The sequence below is a fragment of the Hippocampus zosterae genome, chromosome 14, assembly GCF_025434085.1.
Source record: "Hippocampus zosterae strain Florida chromosome 14, ASM2543408v3, whole genome shotgun sequence".
In the NCBI taxonomy this organism is placed as follows: domain Eukaryota; kingdom Metazoa; phylum Chordata; class Actinopteri; order Syngnathiformes; family Syngnathidae; genus Hippocampus; species Hippocampus zosterae.
In genome coordinates, this window is record NC_067464.1 from 17,981,544 (window position 1) to 18,002,800 (window position 21,257).

Here is a 21,257-nt window from a genome sequence, read left to right on the forward strand (position 1 = left end):
AACATGTCCAAACATGGACAGAATACACACTTCAAAACGAAAGCGACACATGCACCGGCTTGTTGCTCCCGTCGGCCCGCTTTGTGTTTTTCATGCATGCGGCTTTCCACGGGCTAGTGGCAGGATGAGTCGGGCCACATGCACTTGAGTCATACTGGAGAAAGAATTCTTATCAGATTCTGCTTGTGGTGTTGATCGAAAAGTCGATCTGAGGTCCAAAACGTTTTGGTTCCGCTGTTTTAGGAAGTTGGCAATATTTTCACTGCAACACGTTGAACGATTTAGCATAAACGCTTGTAAGTTGGGGAAAAATCTTGTGATTTTTGTTTTTCATTTTAACGCATGTGTCGTAGATTAATTCGTTTTTATTTTTAATCTTTTTTTGGGGGGGCGGAATAAAGTTTTTTCATGTGGTCTTAAATGCTTAGTCCAGTAAAATATGGTGTCTATCCTTTCAATTTATTCCGAATGACAATACTGTACTTGTGTTTATCAATAACGCCCCCCCCACACACAAAACATGGATTTTTGAATTTTCATGGAAAATTTTAATAGAACACACACAATTGAAAAGTGCAAGCAATATAAAGTTACTGTAATATAAGGAATATAAATGATATTTTTATCTACTTTGATCCATTTAAAATATTAAATTATTGTACTTTTTCTTCCCTCGAGTTAAAAATCCTTCATTTTGATATTTTGAATTATAGTCTATGGACGGGTCATGACCGTAGGGAAATAACACCAAGTGTTACCCGAGAGTTGAGTGGGGGAGCGTGTGCGTGATTGACACCGTGGGACAAAGGCTTGTCAGTGCTGTGAAATCCTCTGATAAAAGACACACAAAGGATGACGGACACGCACGCATAGGCACAAACTCACTTGAGAGACAAAACTGCGGTCAAGCCAGCCTCCCACTCGCAAAATTGAAGTCAAGTGAGCCGCCACTGCGATTGCCAGTGTTCTGCATTACGGTGGTGTGTCGCCAGCGAGCGGCGTTGGCCACCTTCAAAATAAAAGAGCCACCACTCATGCATAAACGTCATTTGTTCGGGTTAAAATAAATTAATATACGTGTAAAATAAGCAATTTCTTGGCTGTCAGCACAAAAAGTGTTCTCAAGTGGAGATAGAAAATAAAGTCAATGGTAATTACACATCAATTTCATCTGATATGTTGACATTTTCGGCCGTTTTGAAAAAATTCCTAAAAATCGAAAATTTGGTATTCCGTGAGGGCTGTAGGTCTGGGGATAACCACAGCTCGCCGGCTTTCCAACGTGATACCTCCCGTCCGGATCTGATTATGCATTTGGGAATAAGAGGCCTCTAAAATGTGTCAAGGTCACCTGGGTCCCAACAAGTTGATGTGAACATGTTGATATTTTCGGCCGTTTTGAAAAAATTCCTAAAAATTGAAAGTTTGTTATCCCGTGAGGGCTCTAAGTCTGGTTATAACTATATATAACTACAGCTCTCCGGCTTTCCAACGTGACACCTCCCGTCCAAATCTGATTATGCATTTGAGAATAAGAGGCCTGGGTCCCTTGCCACATTTCAGAGGCCTCTTATTCCTTAATGCATAATCATTCCCTAACGCTTGAATGAAGTGTTTTTATTCAAAGAGTAGAACAGTCAGGGTATGTGTTATTTATACTGGGAAAAACAAAAAAGCATATGATATACATTTCTGAATTATTGTTTTAGTGCAGTAGTTTCTTAATGTGAAGTAAATCAACACTCAACAGGCATGACATGGCACGGAACACAAGTTGAGCATAGAAGTCAATCACTGAGTGCAGAAAAAGCGGTAATCTCTGCAGTGATAATTTTACCGGCAGTGAGTCCCAGGGACTCGCTGATCAGAAAAGTATGAGTCCCATTATGCATTGAGAGTCCCAAATTTCAAATAAGTAGACCATTTCAGACTTTTTTGCGAGTGGAGGCTGGCTTGACCGCAGTGATACATTCATTCATTCATCTTCCGAGCCGCTTGATCCTCACTAGGGTCGCGGGGGGTGCTGGAGCCTATCCCAGCTGTCTTCGGGCAGTAGGCGGGGGACACCCAGAATCGGTTGCCAGCCAATCGCAGGGCACACAGAAACAAACTACCATTCACACTCACACTCACACCTAGGGACAATTTAGAGTGTTCAATCAGCCTGCCATGCATGTTTTTGGAATGTGGGAGGAAACCGGAGCACCCGGAGAAAACCCACGCAGGCCCGGGGAGAATATGCAAACTCCACACAGGGAGGCCGGAGCTGGAATCAAACCCGCTACCTCTGCACTGTGAAGCCGACGTGCTAACCACTGGACTACCTGGCTGCCCGCAGTGATACAAACCCTTCAAAATGAATTCAACATTAAAACACTTCAAAATGAATTCACTGACTCAAAAACACTCAAGAGACCAACTTGACTTTTATACGTTTATCGTTCCTCATTCATGAAAGCATAAAGGGCACAACACTGAGCCACAAGCCGAATTCGTACACATTCCTCTTACATCAATCATCTGAGTAAAATCACGCTCTGTGAAGAAAATAGAATTTGAATTTACTTTTGAAAATAATAATACACATGGCACTATACAATATACAACCATTATACATTGTTGTGAAAACAAAAACCGAACGACGTTTACAGCAGGTGCAGTGGTTGCATGACGACTTTGACATTTTCCCCCAAAACTTTTAAGTTGTCACTCCATTTAGTGACTGCTGTGACCAACTATTAAAAATAAACAACAAATCAAAATAAATGTAAAAGAATGACGCACACCGTGATCCTCATTTTAACACCATTCTTATTTCTCAGTGTTGGTAATCAGCACTGGTAATGATTTGTGTTCCTAAAAACATAATTGTGGGTTGTGCTCACAATGTCAGCACACTTAAATAAGATAAAAAAAAATTGTGTGTGATTTGCTTGGTACGCAAATGTTCAGTGCCAATCAAATTTTGTGTACACTACGAGCATCCATGTTTATTTACACCACGAGAACATAAATGTTGCTTCTGTGATCAACCGGTGATATGAAACTCGGGCCTGTAACGTAGCTGTGCACAGGGTAGGCACGTTGCCATCGGCTGGAGCTTCAGGTCGAGTTCCGGTTTAATCTCATTTTAATCTTGGCAAATAAATGCAACTACCTTATTGCTGTAAAGTGAGACGAATGGCAAAGGGAAGATGAACAACATACAAGGAACATTTGTATCAAACAACTGGGAAATGTAAACGTGATTATGCTTAAAAAAATTCTAGGTACGGTGAGGTCTTAACTTTTGAGTTTGATATCTTCCATGACTACGCTTTTATCTGACATCGCAAATCATCTTTCCCCACTGAAATAAATGGAAATGCCAATAATGTTTCAAGCCCTGACCACACACACACAAAAAGGGGTTTCAACGAGAAAAATGGCACTTTACAGCATCGACATAATTAAATAGATTGTAACGAAAGAGGTTCAGCATCAAGACATCATGCCTGCATTCAATGGGCCCCCTTTCTGGTGTGCGGCCTTGGCCACGAGGGGGCGCGCAGAATAAATACAGTACTGTACTGTACAGAAAATGACGGCCACAACTAATGCTTAGTTCGAGGAAGGCGGTCAAAATTTTGCGACCTCAAACCGGAGGCAAAGACCGTGGAACGCAAAATATAATTTACAAGACTATGAACATATATTTTGCTTTATTTATTTAATATCTCATTAATCCAGTTATTCAAAATAACTTCAGGGAACATGGAACTTGGATTTTGAGAGGGAATAATTAATCATTCTCCCATCCATTTTCTAAACCGTTTATCCTCCTGAGCAAAACGCTGCTTGCTACCAATTTTCGCCGCGACTGAAGAAAAAAATAAAAATAAATTGGCTGATCGATGTATGTCAAAACACTGCTTAATCAGGTCACTTGTATGTGGAAGGACTTGCGTTGCAATACCGTGAAAAAGCAATGTGTCGTGTAAATGCAAATTGGATTCAAGCCAGCTCTCAGTGGCAAGCAGCATGTGAATATCTGTGCGCATGCGTGTTTACGCGCATGCATGGCCTGATGTATCAAATCGCTTGGCGTGGAAACTGGTGTCAACAAGACATACACACTTGTGTTCCTTGTATTTGCTGTCAGTGCTTCAACTATTTCAAGTACAGCATGTGAATGACCTAAACACCATTTCAAGTCTTGTTCTTCATGTAGGAAATGTCAGAGTCAAAATGCACCAGAAACAAGACCACAAACACAAGACAAAACAGCATCACCAGAGGTGGTCACAGCAAGGCATGATGGGAAGGGGGAGACCTGGTCATTTGCCTCGAATGTGTGTGTGTGTGTGAGATGCAGGCGTACTGCGTGTTTGGTGTGTTTCTCAGAGGTCCATTTTTGTGTTCCAGTATGCTACCACTGTGTGTGTATGTTTTATAGTGCTCTTGGAATGATGGTGAAGGGGAGGATGGGGCTGCTGGCCTCCAGCTCCAAAGCGGTGAGGAAACACTCGGTGGCGGCGGCGGCGTTCCCTTGAGCCTGCAACACCTCACCAAGGCTGTTCCACACGTCATGAGCCGTACTGAGTACAAAAAGAGATATGTCAAGTAGTAGAGAAAATGACATATCGATGTTTAGAACGATGTACAGCGGTAACCTTAAAATTTGAATCAAATGGTCATGGCTGAACTGAAATTGGACAGGAAACAAAAACTGACTCGGTTGTGTAATTTACCAGGCTTGAAACTTAAATAACATTCAGCAACAATCAAACAACCGCCACTACACGGAGTATCCCACCCAATGACATGATCAGAAAGGCTGGGTGATGATGCTGAGCCACTTTACAAGTGATGGCCGACGTGTGGCCGCCTGAAAACACAATCATGCGGACACAGCTGGAGATAAGTCCTTTAGCGCCATCTTGTGGTATTTCTGAGTACAGTCTAAAACCTCTGTTTGGCAGAGCGTCAATTCCTGTCAGAATTTAGTGGCACGGCTTGGGCTTGGTCATTATCCCGGGAGACAGAAGTGCTTCCCTGGACACCGACATGCAGACACCTACCTGTTGACCTGCACGGCATCCCTCAGGACTTTTTCCGACAGACTGTAGCGTTGCAGCTGGTGGAGAATAAGACCCTGAGGATGGCAGAAAATGTGCATATTGACTTTGTCACATCTGCGATATGCATACATGTTAAGTACCATATTTCTTGCTGGGGATGTTTATCTACTCAACTTACAGGCTTTATTTTAAGTGTCACACTATTTATATTCATCAGCGTGGGGGATAATCAGTCTGTAGCAGACCTAACCTGATCCAAGTGTAACACATGGCGGTTAAAATAAATAAATAATTAAATAATAATAATTACAGCTAACCGGTGGCACGAGCTGCTATTTTTTTTGCCACGGCGTTTATTTGAAGTGAAGCGTATTTGTTTGAGAGGGAGACACATCCGTGCATCAATTGAGGCGACACACCCAATCTAGTTATGCTTGTTATGAAAATCAAAAGCTAGTCAACTGATTCCCGCCAAGCTTGTGTACGGGGCCACTGCCCAAACATTTGCGAGAGATATCTTTATCATGGTTGTCGACAACAAATGGAGGGTAATAGATGATCACATTAAGATAAGATAAGAAAACCTTTATTAGTCTCGCAATGGAGAAATTCTTGATTCACAGCAGCAAAGTTATGAAAGGAAGAAGTAGAACAACAAAATATAGGAGCTGCTGGAAAGGCAGCCACTCACGCGGCGAACACAACATTACCAAGTATACAAGCATTCATACTTACAGTAGGAATGGTTGGTATTTAACCTACAGGAAGTGAAAAGTTTTCAATGAATCTGACATGCTTGTTTTTGAAATCCTCAAAACTCACTTGTATTCTTTGGCGTTTGACTCAGCATGACTTAGATTTGCTATTGGTTTTACTGCTTGGTGCTTTCTACCGCCTTATTACTTATTACTTATTACTGATTCGTCTTACTGTTTATTGTATATGTTAAATCGCTCCATGTACAGCACTTTGTATGCAGCGATGGCTGTTTGAAAGTGCTCTATAAATACTGTTGACTTGACTTGACTTGACTTGAAATGAGGGAGAAAGCCAGAGTATCCAGAGGACAACGAGCAGGGGCAAGAACACCGTTTCCCGCCGTTTCCAAACTAAGCTGGGAGTGGACCCTACCACGATCTATCTGCATGATTGTTTGTTGCCCTTGCCGTTCAACACGGTGGCTAACTGGGATGAAACTTAAAAAGTATGGCAGCAATTGTAACGTCGTGTTTCACAGCAGCTGGAAGGTTCATGGTTTAGGTCTCGGCCCCCTTTCAGGAATCCTGATGCATCTTTGAGCGACATAATCAATCTCAGTTGCTCTGAGTGCCGGATTGTAATTATGAGGAAGAGCTGGTGGGGAGTTCTCCCAATTGTATACAGCTCTATCCCTCGGTGAATGAGACAATCTTTTAAAGACTCCCACAGGATGCAGGCTAAATTACATAGGGGCCTGCAGACACTTCAGACAAAAACGGGACACACACATGAACACTAGTTAAAGACAGTAGCGCAATCGAGTGTGTGTGTGTGTGTGTGTGTGTGTGCAAACATATCTTACCAGTCTCTGCATGGTTTTGACATGCGTGGGGTTGATGGACAGCGCTTCTTCATACCAGCGCTTCGCCTCGTCTATGTTGCCCCTCAGCTCTGCAATCTGCCCCCTCATAAACAGGACGTTATGCGATGTGGGAAAGAGGTTGGCGGCTTCTTGAGTGCAGGCTGATGCCTCGGCGGGCTTCGACATGCCGATGTAGACCTCAGCTGTTGGAGACAAAGATGGGAAGGAATTTTAAAATGTGACTTTAAACAGCGAGCAGTAAGGCTAACATTCCAATTCAGTCTTGTCTTGGATCAAGTTTATTTTTCTGTTTCGCCCACGTTAGGGTTCGTTATGGCTGTTGCTCTTCGTGGCATACGTGTGCATGTATGTGCGTCTCTCTCTCTCTCTCTCTCTACACCAGTGGTGGCCAACCAGTCAGAGACGAAGAGCCATTTTTTTTACTGAGTTACAGCAAAGAGCCACATCATACCCCTTCCTCGCGCACACACACACACTTTTTTGGCCAAAGATCGACTTTTGAAGCGACCAACTTCTCACGAACGACCTGATCGCCCACGTGCAAGCATATACACACACACGCGCGCGCACGCACACGCACACTTTTTAAACCAAAGAAATCCTTGAAAAAACGAGTATGAATCTCCAATAAGTATTTTCCACGAAAAACTAAATCTGTTACTAAGTGAATCCACAGGTGCTGAACGGTGAGTTTGTGGGGGGGTCCACTGGAGTGTGACATCAAGTAACAGTAGATGTAAGTACCTGCATGCAGCCAGATCTGAGCCAGAGTCAACCAGGGGTGCAGGGGACCGTGCTTAGGGGCACTACTCTGCAAGGAGGAAGCCACCTCAGACAATGCCTGCTCCACACGACTTGCCGCTATGGATGTAGCATGCACAGAACCTGGAAGGAGGCGGTTAGATACAATTATCACAAGAGATTCTTTCTTCAAATTAAGGAGAAGGCAATTTAATGAAGTCGCTATGTGCCATGGTTTTACTCAAAATTCCAACCCAAGTGTACTGCCAATGTTTTAAAAACATATTAGTGGGGGAAACGGAAATAGTTTGTTTGAATAATATCACCATGGCACACAGTTTCCTATTTGTGAACTTACAGCCTTTCATCAGTACACAGCATTTCACACTCTGCAACACACACCTCAGTGTTAAGATGAAGTGAGCTAATTTCTGCACCCCACCATGCAGCCACACCAAATACATTGTACAGAGAATAGTAGGTGAAACAAGTGCTCTTTTGTTACAGCAGGTGAGATTGCATTAGGCACACAAAGTAGCCGCCAGCGCACAGGCGACTGGTGAAAGCCCCGAAGAACCATTTTAAACATTCAGTGGCGTTTAAAAAAACACAACTAAATCTCGTCGTAGTTTTGGTGGCCCTTTTTAGGAGAGGATAACAGTGATAGGAGAACAGTATTATGAGAATCAAACAGAATTACACTCTAAGCAGAAAAGATTACGCTGTTGGACTTTTGTTCAGCTTTACCAAATTCTTCCATCGTGCCAGTTGGGGATGGTTGCCAGTAGCCCCGTGACTGATCAACGTTGACGAAGCAATCTTTAGCGCAACTACTGCTTTTTATGTTGGCAGGTTATACCTTTCCCATACCCGCTGACTTGAGAGGAACATACTGTTGCCTACTTGTTGCATACAAAGGAGTTTGAGTTGGGCCTTGTGTGACTGTTGTTGTGTCTCAGTCTATTGGTTTACCCTCTTCGACAAGGAACACAAAGTGAGGGTGACGCTCGCTTTGTTTTCAAGTTGCATTACATGAGTGTTTTTTGGTTTTTTTAATACTTGTGTAACAGTTGCTGTTAAAAAAATGTTCGTGGTTAATTGATGATTCTTCCTATCCTGGAGCTACGCACACTTTCGTTTGTGACGAATTGAGGTTTCCAGATGCATTTCTATACTTTCCAGTTGACACCATTTCGTCCTTTGCATTTCCAAACAGTGACACTTGTGGCACAGACTCACACGTAAATGTTTGCGGCTAACACAAAAACACATGCAAAAGCTGCTAAATCAATTAAAGGAATACACTGACTCGGGGAAAAAAAATTGGATAGTTTTGGTTTAGTGTCTTTTTTGCAGTGAAATGTATTTAAATAGATGGTTGAAAGCATAACAAATCATTTTCATATTCATATCCAATGCATGGGTTGAATTCCAAATTCCTCAACAATCTTAAAACACTGGATTGTTGAAAATCAAGATAGAATTGCTCATCAATTAAAAAAAAAAAAACATTTTTCATTTGGTTCTGTTAGAAACATAGTATTTCTGTTAGAAACATAGTATCATGTAGAGCGACATCTTTCTGAATCAGATCCTCCATTAAGATCTGAATGCATCTTTCACCACAATCTAAGAAAATCTGAAAAAATAAAAAATAAAAAATCACTCACAAGTGCTACACCATACAGGCATGAACGATAGAGTGTTCGACACAGTTTTTTTTCCATAACAACATCAAAAAATTACATCAACGCATTTAGTAATTGGATCGTGCTTTTTTGTTTTTAAATCAATAAGTCACTGTATTCCTTTAAAACAAATACAACTACTGTAACTGAATCTGCACAAGACCTCTCGTTGTGCAGCAACCAGCTGAGAGCAAGTAAAAGCTGATGATGTGGACACAACAGCCACTTTATTTGGTACACATGTTTAACTGCTTCTCGCATCAAAATTGTCATCAGCCAATCTCATGACTAAAGCTGAGTGCATTCAAACTGCACTGTTCAACGAACTGGTACTTTGGCCATAATTGACGAGAACTTACTCATACCGCAGAAGAGTGGCCAAGCAAGTAGATCGACAGTGTATAAGTTTGAAGAAAATAATCTTGAACAACTTAGAAAATGTTGTTCATTCTCTAGGCCAGAGATCGGCAACCCAAAATGTTGGAAGAGCCATATAGGACAAAAAAAAAACAAATATGTCTGCAGCCACAAAAAATTTAAAAGCCTTCTATAAAACTTACAATGAGGGATGCACATGTCGTATGTATGTAGGAGACGCGGAATTGTTTGTTATTCATTCCTTTGGTGTGTGTTCACAAACGCCCACATCGAATTTATTTTGTGATTCCCTCGCTTGATTTTTTTGTTTTGGTGCATTATTTTCGCTTTTCTTAGAGTCAGTGAAGTGATCATTAATTTCCATTTTTCGGATACTGTCTTTGAACGCCTCTCAAGTCGAACGAGAAGAGAGAAGGCACAGAGTCGGACGCAGACGTGTCTGTGTTTGTCGAGACCGTTAAAAGCATAAATAAAGTGTACGTTTTAAAAAAACAACACCACAGCTCTCCTTTTTTGGAGCTCTATTAGCCGACTTTCAAAATCTTTTTCCATTTTAAATTTTTTTTGGTAAAGCTCCAGGGATCCACTAGATGTCGCTAAAGAGCCGCATGGGGCTCTGGAGCCGTGTGTTGCCGACCCCCGCTCTTGTCCAACCTTGAAGTAGAAGAGACTACTGTTTGAGAGAAATTGAGTTGTCCCTCAAGTCTCATGACAACATTGATGTGATAGGGGTCAGAATTTGGTTGCCGAGAACCGAATTATCCATTCTTGTTTGTATGAACCCCGAAATAAAAAAAGGATCGAAATCTCTGGAGAATGGTGCCATGAAAATAACGCTGCCGACAACCATGCATTTACAAAGTGTACCTGATAAAGTCACCATGTGGACAGGAATGACAATCTCACCAGAGGAAAAAAATGAGGTAACTACAACAAAGGATGGAAAGTAAGCAATAAATGGAAAAACATAAGGTCAGATGGAGGTTACTTGGCTACTTACAAACAGAAAACATGGAAGAAAAACCAAGCATTTTAGCGTCCTGAAGGCCGCCTTAAAAAAAAGAAAAAAGAAACAAAGGGATGGAGGGAAAAAAACAGAAATGCAGTTGTTAATGATTAAAAGAGAGAAACGAGGTCAAGCACAGACAAATCATTGTGGAGCAAAAGAAAACCTAAAAGTTCATCAGAGTGTTTTTTTTCTTTACAAGGGCCTCAAGACACTAGCCTTACGTTCATTTAATCTGATAAACACACACATTGCACTAATTGGCTAACATTTGCTATAAACAAAAAAATCAGGTCAAAACGTAAAAAGAGAGAAATGCTCAAGACTTCATACAATGCTCAAAAAACAAAGTGCCATATCTTCAAATGTGTTAAGTTCTTATCAACACTGAGCATGCCTGTGAGGTTGAAATAAGCAAGTGGTCAGTCAGGATCCCTCACTGGAGCACATTCACTTTTTGAGGCTTCACTTTTCAAATCAACGTTTAAATAAAAGACATCGTATGTATGGGAAACTGTTGAATCCAGTGCACCATGCTGCCTCATAGTGTTATGCTAATTGGGGACATCAAGTGTCAATTTAACAAGCCGGCCTAATTATTACTGAGAGGCAGACCGGAACTGCAATGGTAATTTTCACAAGTGGGAGACTACAAAACTTTTTTCCCCAACTAATGAATGAAATCACAAGAAATCTCACTGCATTATTTGGGTAAGGCCACAAGGTATATCTTGAAGCTATCGTGATCCCAATGTGGGGTTTTCCATCTACAATAATTTAAACATCATCCATTTTCCGATGCGCTTTCTCCTCACAAGGGTCATCATTTGAAAAATTTGATTTGATCAACTACAGCGTACCAAATGTAGTTTCGAAGCAAAGCATTCATTCATGGGTGGGTACAAATAACACAAGCACAATTAACTGCTGACTAAACGAAGGAAGAAGGAGACAAGCAAGACTTCAAAGGATATTTAGCCCCTTGTGGATGTGAGCATACAAAGTATGTGTGCCGTTTTGTTGAATCAATTGTCTTCATAACGTTTGGCTTTCATTTATTGTTTTGCAATGCCATTTGTATTTTTATGTTTCATGTCGGTGTTCGTGACCATTTGTCAAGGAATAACCCCTGTATTTTTATGGACTTTTGTGTTGTGCTTCATGCTACATCCTGAGGGAGCTACATATAGATCAATATTCAGATTTCTTGGATGTAGTATTTTAAATGTTCTGTAAAGCACTTTGTTACAGTTGCAGCGGTTGTGAAGGCGCTATTCTAAAGGCTTCATTGTATTGTATTCCCTGTAGCGTAGTGCCATCGAGTGGATGCATAATGCAACCGTAGACACTATTGTAGCTTCTATTCTATACGCCTTATAATGCAGAGCGCCCTATACTTGAAAACCGTTTTAATATAGGCCATTCATTGAAGATGTGCCTTATAATCCGAAGCGCCTTCTCATGCAGAAAAAACGGTATAGATATCTCATTCTCTTCAACTGCGAACTAGCTGACTTCCTTCACCAGTGAGTCACTCTGTTGTCATTCTATTGCTTTTGTATTTCCTAATTTTTCTCCAATCAATGTTGGAATGTTAAGGAGCTTTCGCACTGGAATGATCCACGGCATGCTGTCGGCATTGAACAAACGACTCAATTTGTCGACTTTATGACTCCACAATGACGTTAAGGGCGCAATGTCAACTTGTCGCTGATTATGTGTTTTGGGCTGGAGGAGGAGGCAGCTTTGCTTGCGGCAATAGATGAGTTTGCATTCATTACAGTAATCGCTCGTGGTTAATGCGGACCAAAACCACCCGCAATAAACGAAAATCCGCAAAGTAGCGTCCAATTAACATAAACGGGTAAAAATAAATAAATAAATAAATAAAAATTTATAGTCCGCAAACGGTTCGCGAGAAGCTGCAAAACATCAGTGAGTCACATAAAGCAACATATACAGTACTGCAATCCATGTATATTATTTAATAAGTAAATAAATAAATTATATGTTTGGAAAAATCCGCAATGCAATGAACCCGCGATAAACACACTGCGAAGTAGCGAGGGATCACTGTACCGGTATTCTAATTGTCTTCGACAGTATTTTGAATGCACGGCTTAAGAAGGTGAAGAAAAATGAAGGGAGTGGGGGGAAAAAGCCACAGCCCAGCAGGATTTTCAAGAACTTTTTATCAGTGATGACTCTACCGTATTTTGCGCACTAAAAGGCACAGCGCGCCTTAAAATATGATGCACCTTGTGTATGGTCATTACGGTAATATGTCAACCCCAAAATGGCTCCTTGCTAGAGACATGCAGAGTTCAAACTTAAGGCGATCGATTTTGCAGTTTAACACGGCAATAGAGCAGCGGCAAGAGAGTTCAACGTTAATGAGTCAATGTTAGAACTTGCTGTTGGTTAAGTGAACTGTGTCGCTGCTTTATTAAATACGTTTTACTGACATCTGATTATCGCTATATAAATCAGGGTGGAGTGTGCTGTTCTGTCGGCATTTCCTTGACCGTAGCTCCATTTAGTGGATGCATTGTAAATTGCGTCTTAGAATGCGGTGCGTCCAATATCTGAAAAAAAAAAGACAAAATAGACCATTCATTGAGGTGCACCTCATAATCCAGTGCGCCTTTTAGTGTGGAATACGGTATGAGTGTCACATTTTAAAAAAAATACTCAGAAGACACACAACCCTTACAGATTAGTTCTCTCGGCTGAAATGTTATAGTTAATAGCAGCTTTACAGATGCCACGTCTGGTGTATTGGCTGTGTGTTGTAAATAGGTCTGCCATCCAGCCCGTTTGTATTGGTCATGAGGAAGGTAAATATCGCCACTAATATAGAACGTTATTGGGTAAACGCAGCTGACAATCATACAGGGTCCCTAAACTAACCCCTGAAATGCTTTCTATCCTTCCATAAGAGTGGGGGCCACTTTTTGAGTCAACTGACACTAACCGAGCAATGAAACAGAATGTATATGCGACAGGGAATGACACTACCGCCTTCCGACTTCTTTCCTTGTTTTAAGAGACTGTCTTGTTGCATCAGTTTTTGGGCGAGTTCGTTTTCTGTCAGTACTGTTTCGAGAAGTTTGCAATCCGTCCGTTTGCTATTCGGCGTGAGCTACTGAACTCTCTTATTTTTGTATTTGAACAAAATTGCACAGAGCACCAGAGAATCAGGTTTGACAAGATAAGAGATGATCTACGCTTAAATGCAATGTGCTCTTTTGGGGGCATCACAGTCCACACCATGCTAGAAAGCTCAAGTGAAGCGAGTAGCACGTTACAGCTGGAGGAAAGCTGACGAAGAGCGATGTGGTTCGAAAAGGAGTGAGTCCTGGCTTTGGTAGTCATCATGGGAGGAGGCAAGGAGCAAGATTTTTTGGGTGGAGGAGGAGGCTGAAAGGTGAAAACTGGAGAGGAAGGGGAGAACTGTGGGGAGGAGAGCGTGGATACAGTGGAGGGGGAAGTGGGGGAGACTGGTTCTGAACCAGTGTGCGAGGAGGAAGAACCCGAGGCTAAAACAGAAACAGTAAAAAAAATAAGCAAACCAATGGAAGCAATTCCTAAAGGAAAGGAACACAAAATAATTGTCAATCCAAAGACTGAAATTGAAAACAAAAAAAAAAATCTTCACAGACTTTGTCACTTTCAAACTTTGTGCCAACTACTGTGAACTCTTTCAAGGGACCAAACAGGTGAAAATCTGAAGGGGCAAGGTCTGGGCTCTAAGGGCGGATGAGGGAGCAGTTCCCAACACAGCACGTTGATGGTCCGCTCCGTTTGGGCTACGGTGTGAGGCTTTGCGTTGTCATGATGCAAGATGACCCCTTTAGACTGATGACACTTGCGTTTGTTCTTGATGTCTTTCTTGTCCTGCCTCAGCAGTTCACGGTAGTTGGCACGAAGTTTGGAAGTGACGATGAAGTCAAAAGTGTTGTGAGCGACTGGTTGAGAAGTCAGTCCAAAGATTTTTACGCTGAGGAAGCTTGTGCACAGATGGGAAAAGTGTGTGACAGTGCTGGGAGACTACGTTGATATTTTAAATATTTTTTAAGTAAGCTTCTATCATTATTACAAGTCCTTGTACCAAAAAAAAATTCACCGTATTTATTGAATGACTCTCGTAGATAAGGAGGGATGATGAGTGTTATCTGAAAATGGCTTTCTGAAGTGTTCCTGTGTCCATGTGGCACACAACGATGCCGCCTTAAGAAATCAAAGGTCACAAGTATTCAATGTTCACCTGTGAAATGTTGCAATCAGGTGCTTTTTTTTTAAAAAACAATATTATTATTATTACTATTATTATTATTAGTTTTTTAAGTATTCCTCAACTTTTTTTGTCCAAGCTTTTTTGGAATGTGCGGTAAGCATCAAATTCAAAATGAGAGATTATTTACAAAAGAATACATCAATAAATGCATATAACTTTCATCAGTTTCAACATTAAATATTCTTCTTCGGTTATTAAACTGAATATAACTTGAAAAGTATTTGCATACCATTATATTCAGTTTTTATTTCACATTTTACATGTCCTACCTTCACTGGAATTGGAGTTTGTCATGATTTTGGTGAAAGTTAATGAAATCCAGGCATTGCTATTTTGTGGTATAACAGAAATATTCTTCTTAAATAACTAATGAAACTTGCTTGCTTAATTTTCTCACTGTAACAATTTCCGTAACTGTCAATTAGACTTCTCCATCTGGCGACAGGTGTTCTGTCCAAATTTTTCTGCACCCTTCACCAAATTTGTGCCTCGAGACGATCCTGCTCTGAATATACCACAGGTGGACTCCAATTAAGATACAGGAACCTCTAAAGGATGATGATGAGTGGAAACATGATGCACCTGATCTCAATTTTGAGCTTCATGGGAAAGGCTGTGAAGGTATGCATTTGTGATTTGTTGTTAATTGTTTATTCTCAATAACTGTACTAAAAAAATAATGTTCTCATTATGAGGTGTTCTGTATCGAATTTTGAGGGGAGGGGGAAATGTATTCTATATTGGAATTAGGTTATTATCAGACAAAAAAAGTGGAAAAAGAAGTGCTGTAAATAATTTCTGTATGCACTATAATTGAACCTAACACAAATTCAAAACACTCTGTGCTGGTATTAGCAGAGCAGCCCCAGCACATAACCAATCCTCCTCCATGTTTTACAGAGGGTGCAATGTCTTCTTTCCTTCTGTGAACTCTGATCTAAAGCCTAATGAACATTTACGGAAGGAGTTGAAACATACAATCTCGAGGAGGCACTTTCAAATTTGTAACAACAATTTAGATTACGAGTGAATATAGTTTAGTTTAAATTTACAAAAATGAAAAACATTGCAAAGAATACATTAAAAATCAAGACCATTGAATTTGTGTATGTGAGTGTGTGTGTGTGCGCGCGTGCGCGCGTGTCTGTGCACCTACCTGTATCTGGGTCACTGAAGTCTGGCAGAGTCATTGCATTTAGCTGTCGTCTGTCAGCTACAGCCCTATCCAACAAACTGCTACCACGCCCCGAATCACTGCCACAACAAACCACACAAACACACACTGGGTGTTCCATTTGACCACAATATTCAACCAGTCAAGATTCATGATGGACGCGTGTGTGCATACCTGGGATTGGTAAGGTTGTAAAAGCTTTTCCAGATCTGCAGCATGTGTTTGCAGGTGAGCAAAGCTTCTTCTGATCCTCTGCACATACTCTCCAACTTGACCTTGGTATAGAGCAAGCTAAAGGATGCCCAGCACATCCATAAACACAAGGTCAGATTGTGGCTTGAATGGGATGCATCATGCGAGTGTGGGTATTGTGTGGGTGTGCCTCACTTGAAGTTCTCTGGATACTCAGATAGGGCCATTTCTATAATATTGAGACCATCCTGGTAGTGTTTCTGTGCTGAGAGAAGCAGGGCCAGCAGGTGAAGGGAGTGAACATCATCTCCTTGAAGCTGCAAGGCTTGTCGAACATAGCCGAGCGCCTCAGGAATCTACACCCACACACGAATGCGCACATGGACACACACAGAGACTACAGGTTTTCTCTACATTTGAGGGACACACAACTGTTTTTCATGTACATCCCTGACTTCATGACTCACATTCCTATATCAAAGGTCAATGGTATGTGTGTGTTTACTTTAAACGGGTTCAGTTACCTGTCTGGACACAGCAAGCTGCAGTGCAAGGTAGAAAGCTGCCAGATGGTCTGTTGGAGACAAACTCTGCGCTCTGTCAACACACAGGAAGTTTGTATGTTCAAAAATATCATTCAAACGATTATTAAATGACAGATTTTTAGAAAGAATCCAATAGCGTTGTTCAAATTCCGAGTCGCGGTGGAAAAAGTTTGTTCTGACCATTTTATGGTCACCCATGTCTTCAGTCATGAGAGTAAGAAAACAAAATGAATAAATATAGGGGCATCTGGAAAATTGTCTCTTGATAAATACAAATAGTACTTTATGGTTGACTGTCCACTTATCAAGTGTAAAATGTAATGACCAAGTAAATGTTTTAGCTGGCTATATCCAAAAATGATGTACCATGTAAACTAGGTACTGTATTTTGAATTTTGTATTAATTTACACAAGCCCGGAGCAGTGTTTCTCCACCCATCACGTCAAAGTCCAAAAGTAAGCAGAGCTGCAGTATTTAGACTGGCAAACCGTTAGCTTCTGATAAATCGGCACATACAGGGGCGCCTTGAGAAACAAGTGCATTGACTAAAAGGTTTGAGATACAAGACGTCACATGACCATTTTTTTCATCTTGAGATGTGAGCAAAATCTGAGCTTGATGAACGCGGTCTACATCCCCACCGCTAGAAGGGGATCTGATATTTACCAAATACAGCCACCATTAATTCACAATATTGGTTACCTTGCACTTAAGGACAATAACACTTATATTGTCGACTGCCAACAGACTCTATGGCAGAAGGACAAAGATTAAGGTAAGGGGTGTTTTGGGAGACAGAAACAGATTTCCATTTATTACAATAGAGTAAGATGATTTGGGATACAAATGTTTAGAAGTACGAGTGTGATCACGGATCACTGTACTGTACTTTAATATTCAGAGAGGTTGTCAACATAGGAGCAGGGTTTTTGTGTTTATTTATGTGCCACATGCACATATTTGCACAGTAAGTGTCATTTGGTGCTTTGGTGCCTGATTCCACTGGTGAAAATACACTTTGAATTGGTCTTCATGGGGCCTGCCTGTTATTTTTCAGACTCGGGGCAACTTGATAAAAAGTATCGCTTCGCTCCTCCCCAGGTCATCATGGTTCAGAAAGTCAAACCAGTAACCGAATCATAATTTGGCTGTGGAGTAGTTAAGTTTTTAATTTTACACCAAATTCATGTGATCAATATCGGCTAATCACACTCGCAGATGATCGTATCAGTATCAGCAGCATGTAACCCTGATCAGAACACCCCAACTGAAAACCATTCTGAAGTAGACGTGGGTAGAAAAGAAGAAGCAGAAAAAGAAGGGAAAAAAAGACACCAAACCTCTGGAAGGCTCCCAAAGCTTTTCTTTGATACTCTTCCTGTGTGCTTCGCAATGATGCTATGGAGAAACGGACAGTAGGAGAAAAAAAAAGCAGTCAGCTGCATTGCAAAATACAACAATGGGTTTTATTCACCAATAAATGTTCCTTTCTCTGTGCACAAGTTGAATGGGTGGCACTGACATGTGCACTGGCCGATTTTTTTCACACCACCGTGTGTAGGTTAAAGAATCAGTATTGATTCAATGTAATCGCTTGTGAGACTGGCGCTACAATTTCCATTACCGCGCACCGATTTCTCCATACAAAGGCATTTGTCAACAGGATATATCATGAAATGTTCCAGATTTGTAGCGTGTATGTGTACTTGATCGATACAGATAAACGTACAATACCGACTGCAGTTCCAAGCATTCGAGCACATGGGTCAAAGTGATGAGAAGTGTCCTTAGATTTGTTCTTGATTTTACTGTTTGGTGCTTTCTATCGCCTTTATTACCGATTTGTCTTACTGTTTATTGTGCATGTTAAATCGCTCTATGTACAGCACTTTGTATGCAGCGATGGCTGTTTGAAAGTGCTCTATAAATACTGTTGACTTGACTTTCATGGTTCTTTGGGACATTAGTCAACTTATTAGCAAAATCATGATTAAAGTTGGGCGGCCCTGTAGTCCAGTGGTTAACACGTTGGCTTCACAGTGCAGAGGTACCGGGTTCGATTCCAGCTCCGGCCTCCCTGTGTGGAGTTGGCATGTTCTCCCCGGGCCTACGTGGGTTTTCTCCGGGTGCTCCGGTTTCCTCCCACATTCCAAAAACATGCATGGCAGGTTGATTGGACGCTTTAAATTGTCCCTAGGTGCGAGTGTGGGCGTGGATGGTTGTTCGTCTCTGTGTGCCCTGCGATTGGCTGGCAACTGATTTAGGGTGTCCCCCGCCTACTGCCCGAAGACAGCTGGGATAGGCTCCAGCACAACCCCGCGACCCTAGTGAGGATCAAGCGGTTCGGATAATGGATGGATGGATGATTAAAGTTATGATCGTCAAGATTATTCGTTTGTACGGATGACTGTAGTTTCAATACAGTGCGCATGTTGCGTAAAAGATTTGTGTTGGACTTTTTTTTTTTGGAACGCAATGTGTGTCGGCATTGTCTTCAGAGGTCCTACAATTTTTCACAGAACACACACACGGTCAAATACAAACATAACGATGAGTCACAGATTTGTATGTCAAACGTGCATATGGACGATCTAAGCACAAATCTGTGTTAATTAGTAAGTGAAAAAAAAATTGTACATGAGGGCTAGAGTCTCAGACCTGCGGGACACATGAACGCACACACAGACTTACCATCCGTGGCTTTGAGGCTGTAAACCAGTCCAATTGCCAAGTGGCCTTTGGCTCTAAACTCGGCTGCTTTCTCCCCCATGTCGATCACCATTTTGGCAAAGCACTCACCCTCATCCAGCTAGGATGAATTTAATGAGGGAAAAATCACCGATGATTTAGAAAGCAGACCTGGATGACGCTTCAGAGTTTGCGGCTTGAGCGCAGCTGTTACCCAGTGCAGGGGTCCAATGCAAAGTTTGACGGCCAGCAGCGGAATGGTGGGGTCATCTGGCTTTAGACGGATACACTCCTTCAAAACTTTAACTGCGCGAGCCGATTTCCCAGCAGCCATTAAAGAAAGTGCAAGCTGGTACCATAAGTGGAACTCCTCAAAGGCAAACTTCATGGCTCGCTCCAAACACTGAATAAAAAACACAAAGAGATATTTAGATGGAGCAATTGACAATGTAGCGGTTCACATATTGCAGCTAATTTTCATGCGGCTGGCACAGGCTTGATTCAGTCAATGGCTGTTTACGAGCACACTGTGAGGCAACCAGTACGTTGCAATGAGCGATGCTGGGGTAACTGTGTGCTAACTGGCGATGGTAGATTAAAAACACGTTAGCCACGCAGTTGAGCATCATGGTGGATTGCTGCCTTTTACATAGACCACAGTTCAAATCCCAGTTAAGAACATGCACATTCGACTGCAGTGGTGTCAAACATACGGCCCGCGGGCCGGAACTGGCCCGCAAGGAGGTTCGATCAGGCCCGCAGGATAATTTAAAAGTGAAAAAAGTGCCTAAAAGACACGGAATTAATATTTTTCGTGAGGTGCAATTCATGGAGTATCCGCTAGGGGACACACTGTTTTGATCAGATTAGAAAACAACATTGTTTTGATCAGAGAAGACAACAGCAGCCTCAGTCCATCCCTGAGACAGACCCGACACAGCAGACGCTATCAAGGACGTGTGAATACTTTATTCTTTACACATTTAATAGCACTCTCCTTAGTTTGTAAGGTGTAGGCAGGGATTACATTTAGATTTTATATGCACGTGTAAATGGTTTAAAACATCCTTTCTTTATATATCTCGTTTAATCTTCAAGTGCATTACTGTATTTTTCAATATCTTGTTAAAGTTTGTACAATCAGTGGGATCAGTTTCAATGCATATGTGAATGATAAAAGTAAATTGCCTATTTGTCGAAGGAAATGTAAGGTGCTTCATGAAATGTTTTGTAAAAGATACGTTCATTGAATTTCAACATTTTCCGAATGTTCTTGTGCTTCTTTAGACCAAAACAAAGAAAAGATATATTATTTTGATTATTTATAGCAAAGTACGGTATAATTTTAATGGTCCGGCCCACTTGACAACTACCGAGGTCGTATGTGGCCCACCATTTGAAATGAGTTTGACACCAGTAGACCGTAATTTCAAGACAGTGTCTGTGTTAAAACGAGTGGGATGTATCAGGAAGGGCATCCAGTGTCAAAACTGTGCCAAACAATAAATTCATAGTGGCGACACATTGACTCGAGAAGTCGTGAGTTCTTCAAAGATGATTGTCCGGCGTGGTGAAGAAGGAGCTCGGCTGAAAGGCGAAAATCTCAATTTACTGATCAATCTACAGGTATGTTCTTCCCTTCACCACATGGGCACGAGCTGCAGGTCGTGACCGAAAGATTACGATCCCAGATACAAGCGGCCGAAATGAGTTTACTCCGCCGGGTGTCCGGCCTCTCCGTTAGCGATAGGGTGAGAAGCTCAGTCATCCGGGAGGGATTTAGACACGATCCCCTTGTAAGAGTTGGAAAAAGTGGTTCCGGAAAGGGAAGTTCTGGGCTTATTGCTAAAGCCTCTGACTACGCGAGTTCAGTTTTCTACTAAATGTCATTTCACATATTTCACA

General features: G+C 41.5%; 1 protein-coding gene across 3 annotated transcripts in view; it reads right to left on the minus strand.

Moving 5' to 3' along the window:
* Positions 1-2,420: 2,420 nt before the first annotated feature.
* Positions 2,421-21,257, minus strand: part of ttc7b (tetratricopeptide repeat domain 7B) — a 31,624-nt gene continuing 12,787 nt past the window's right edge. The window contains exons 11-22 of one of the 3 annotated variants that reach the window (XM_052085695.1): positions 19,567-19,755; positions 19,356-19,473; positions 18,005-18,062; positions 16,643-16,715; positions 16,314-16,474; positions 16,101-16,217; positions 15,909-16,006; positions 13,764-13,994; positions 7,387-7,527; positions 6,622-6,824; positions 5,061-5,134; positions 2,421-4,577 (exon numbers count right to left, since the gene is read on the minus strand). In XM_052085695.1, coding sequence (XP_051941655.1) covers positions 4,430-4,577; positions 5,061-5,134; positions 6,622-6,824; positions 7,387-7,527; positions 13,764-13,994; positions 15,909-16,006; positions 16,101-16,217; positions 16,314-16,474; positions 16,643-16,715; positions 18,005-18,062; positions 19,356-19,473; positions 19,567-19,755 — 1,611 coding nt within the window. In that variant the 3' untranslated portion in view covers positions 2,421-4,429. Of the gene's footprint in view, positions 4,578-5,060; positions 5,135-6,621; positions 6,825-7,386; positions 7,528-10,449; positions 10,501-13,763; positions 13,995-15,908; positions 16,007-16,100; positions 16,218-16,313; positions 16,475-16,642; positions 16,716-18,004; positions 18,063-19,355; positions 19,474-19,566; positions 19,756-21,257 lie in introns of all 3 variants that reach the window. The other 2 variants (XM_052085696.1, XM_052085697.1) reach the window with 2 other exon arrangements.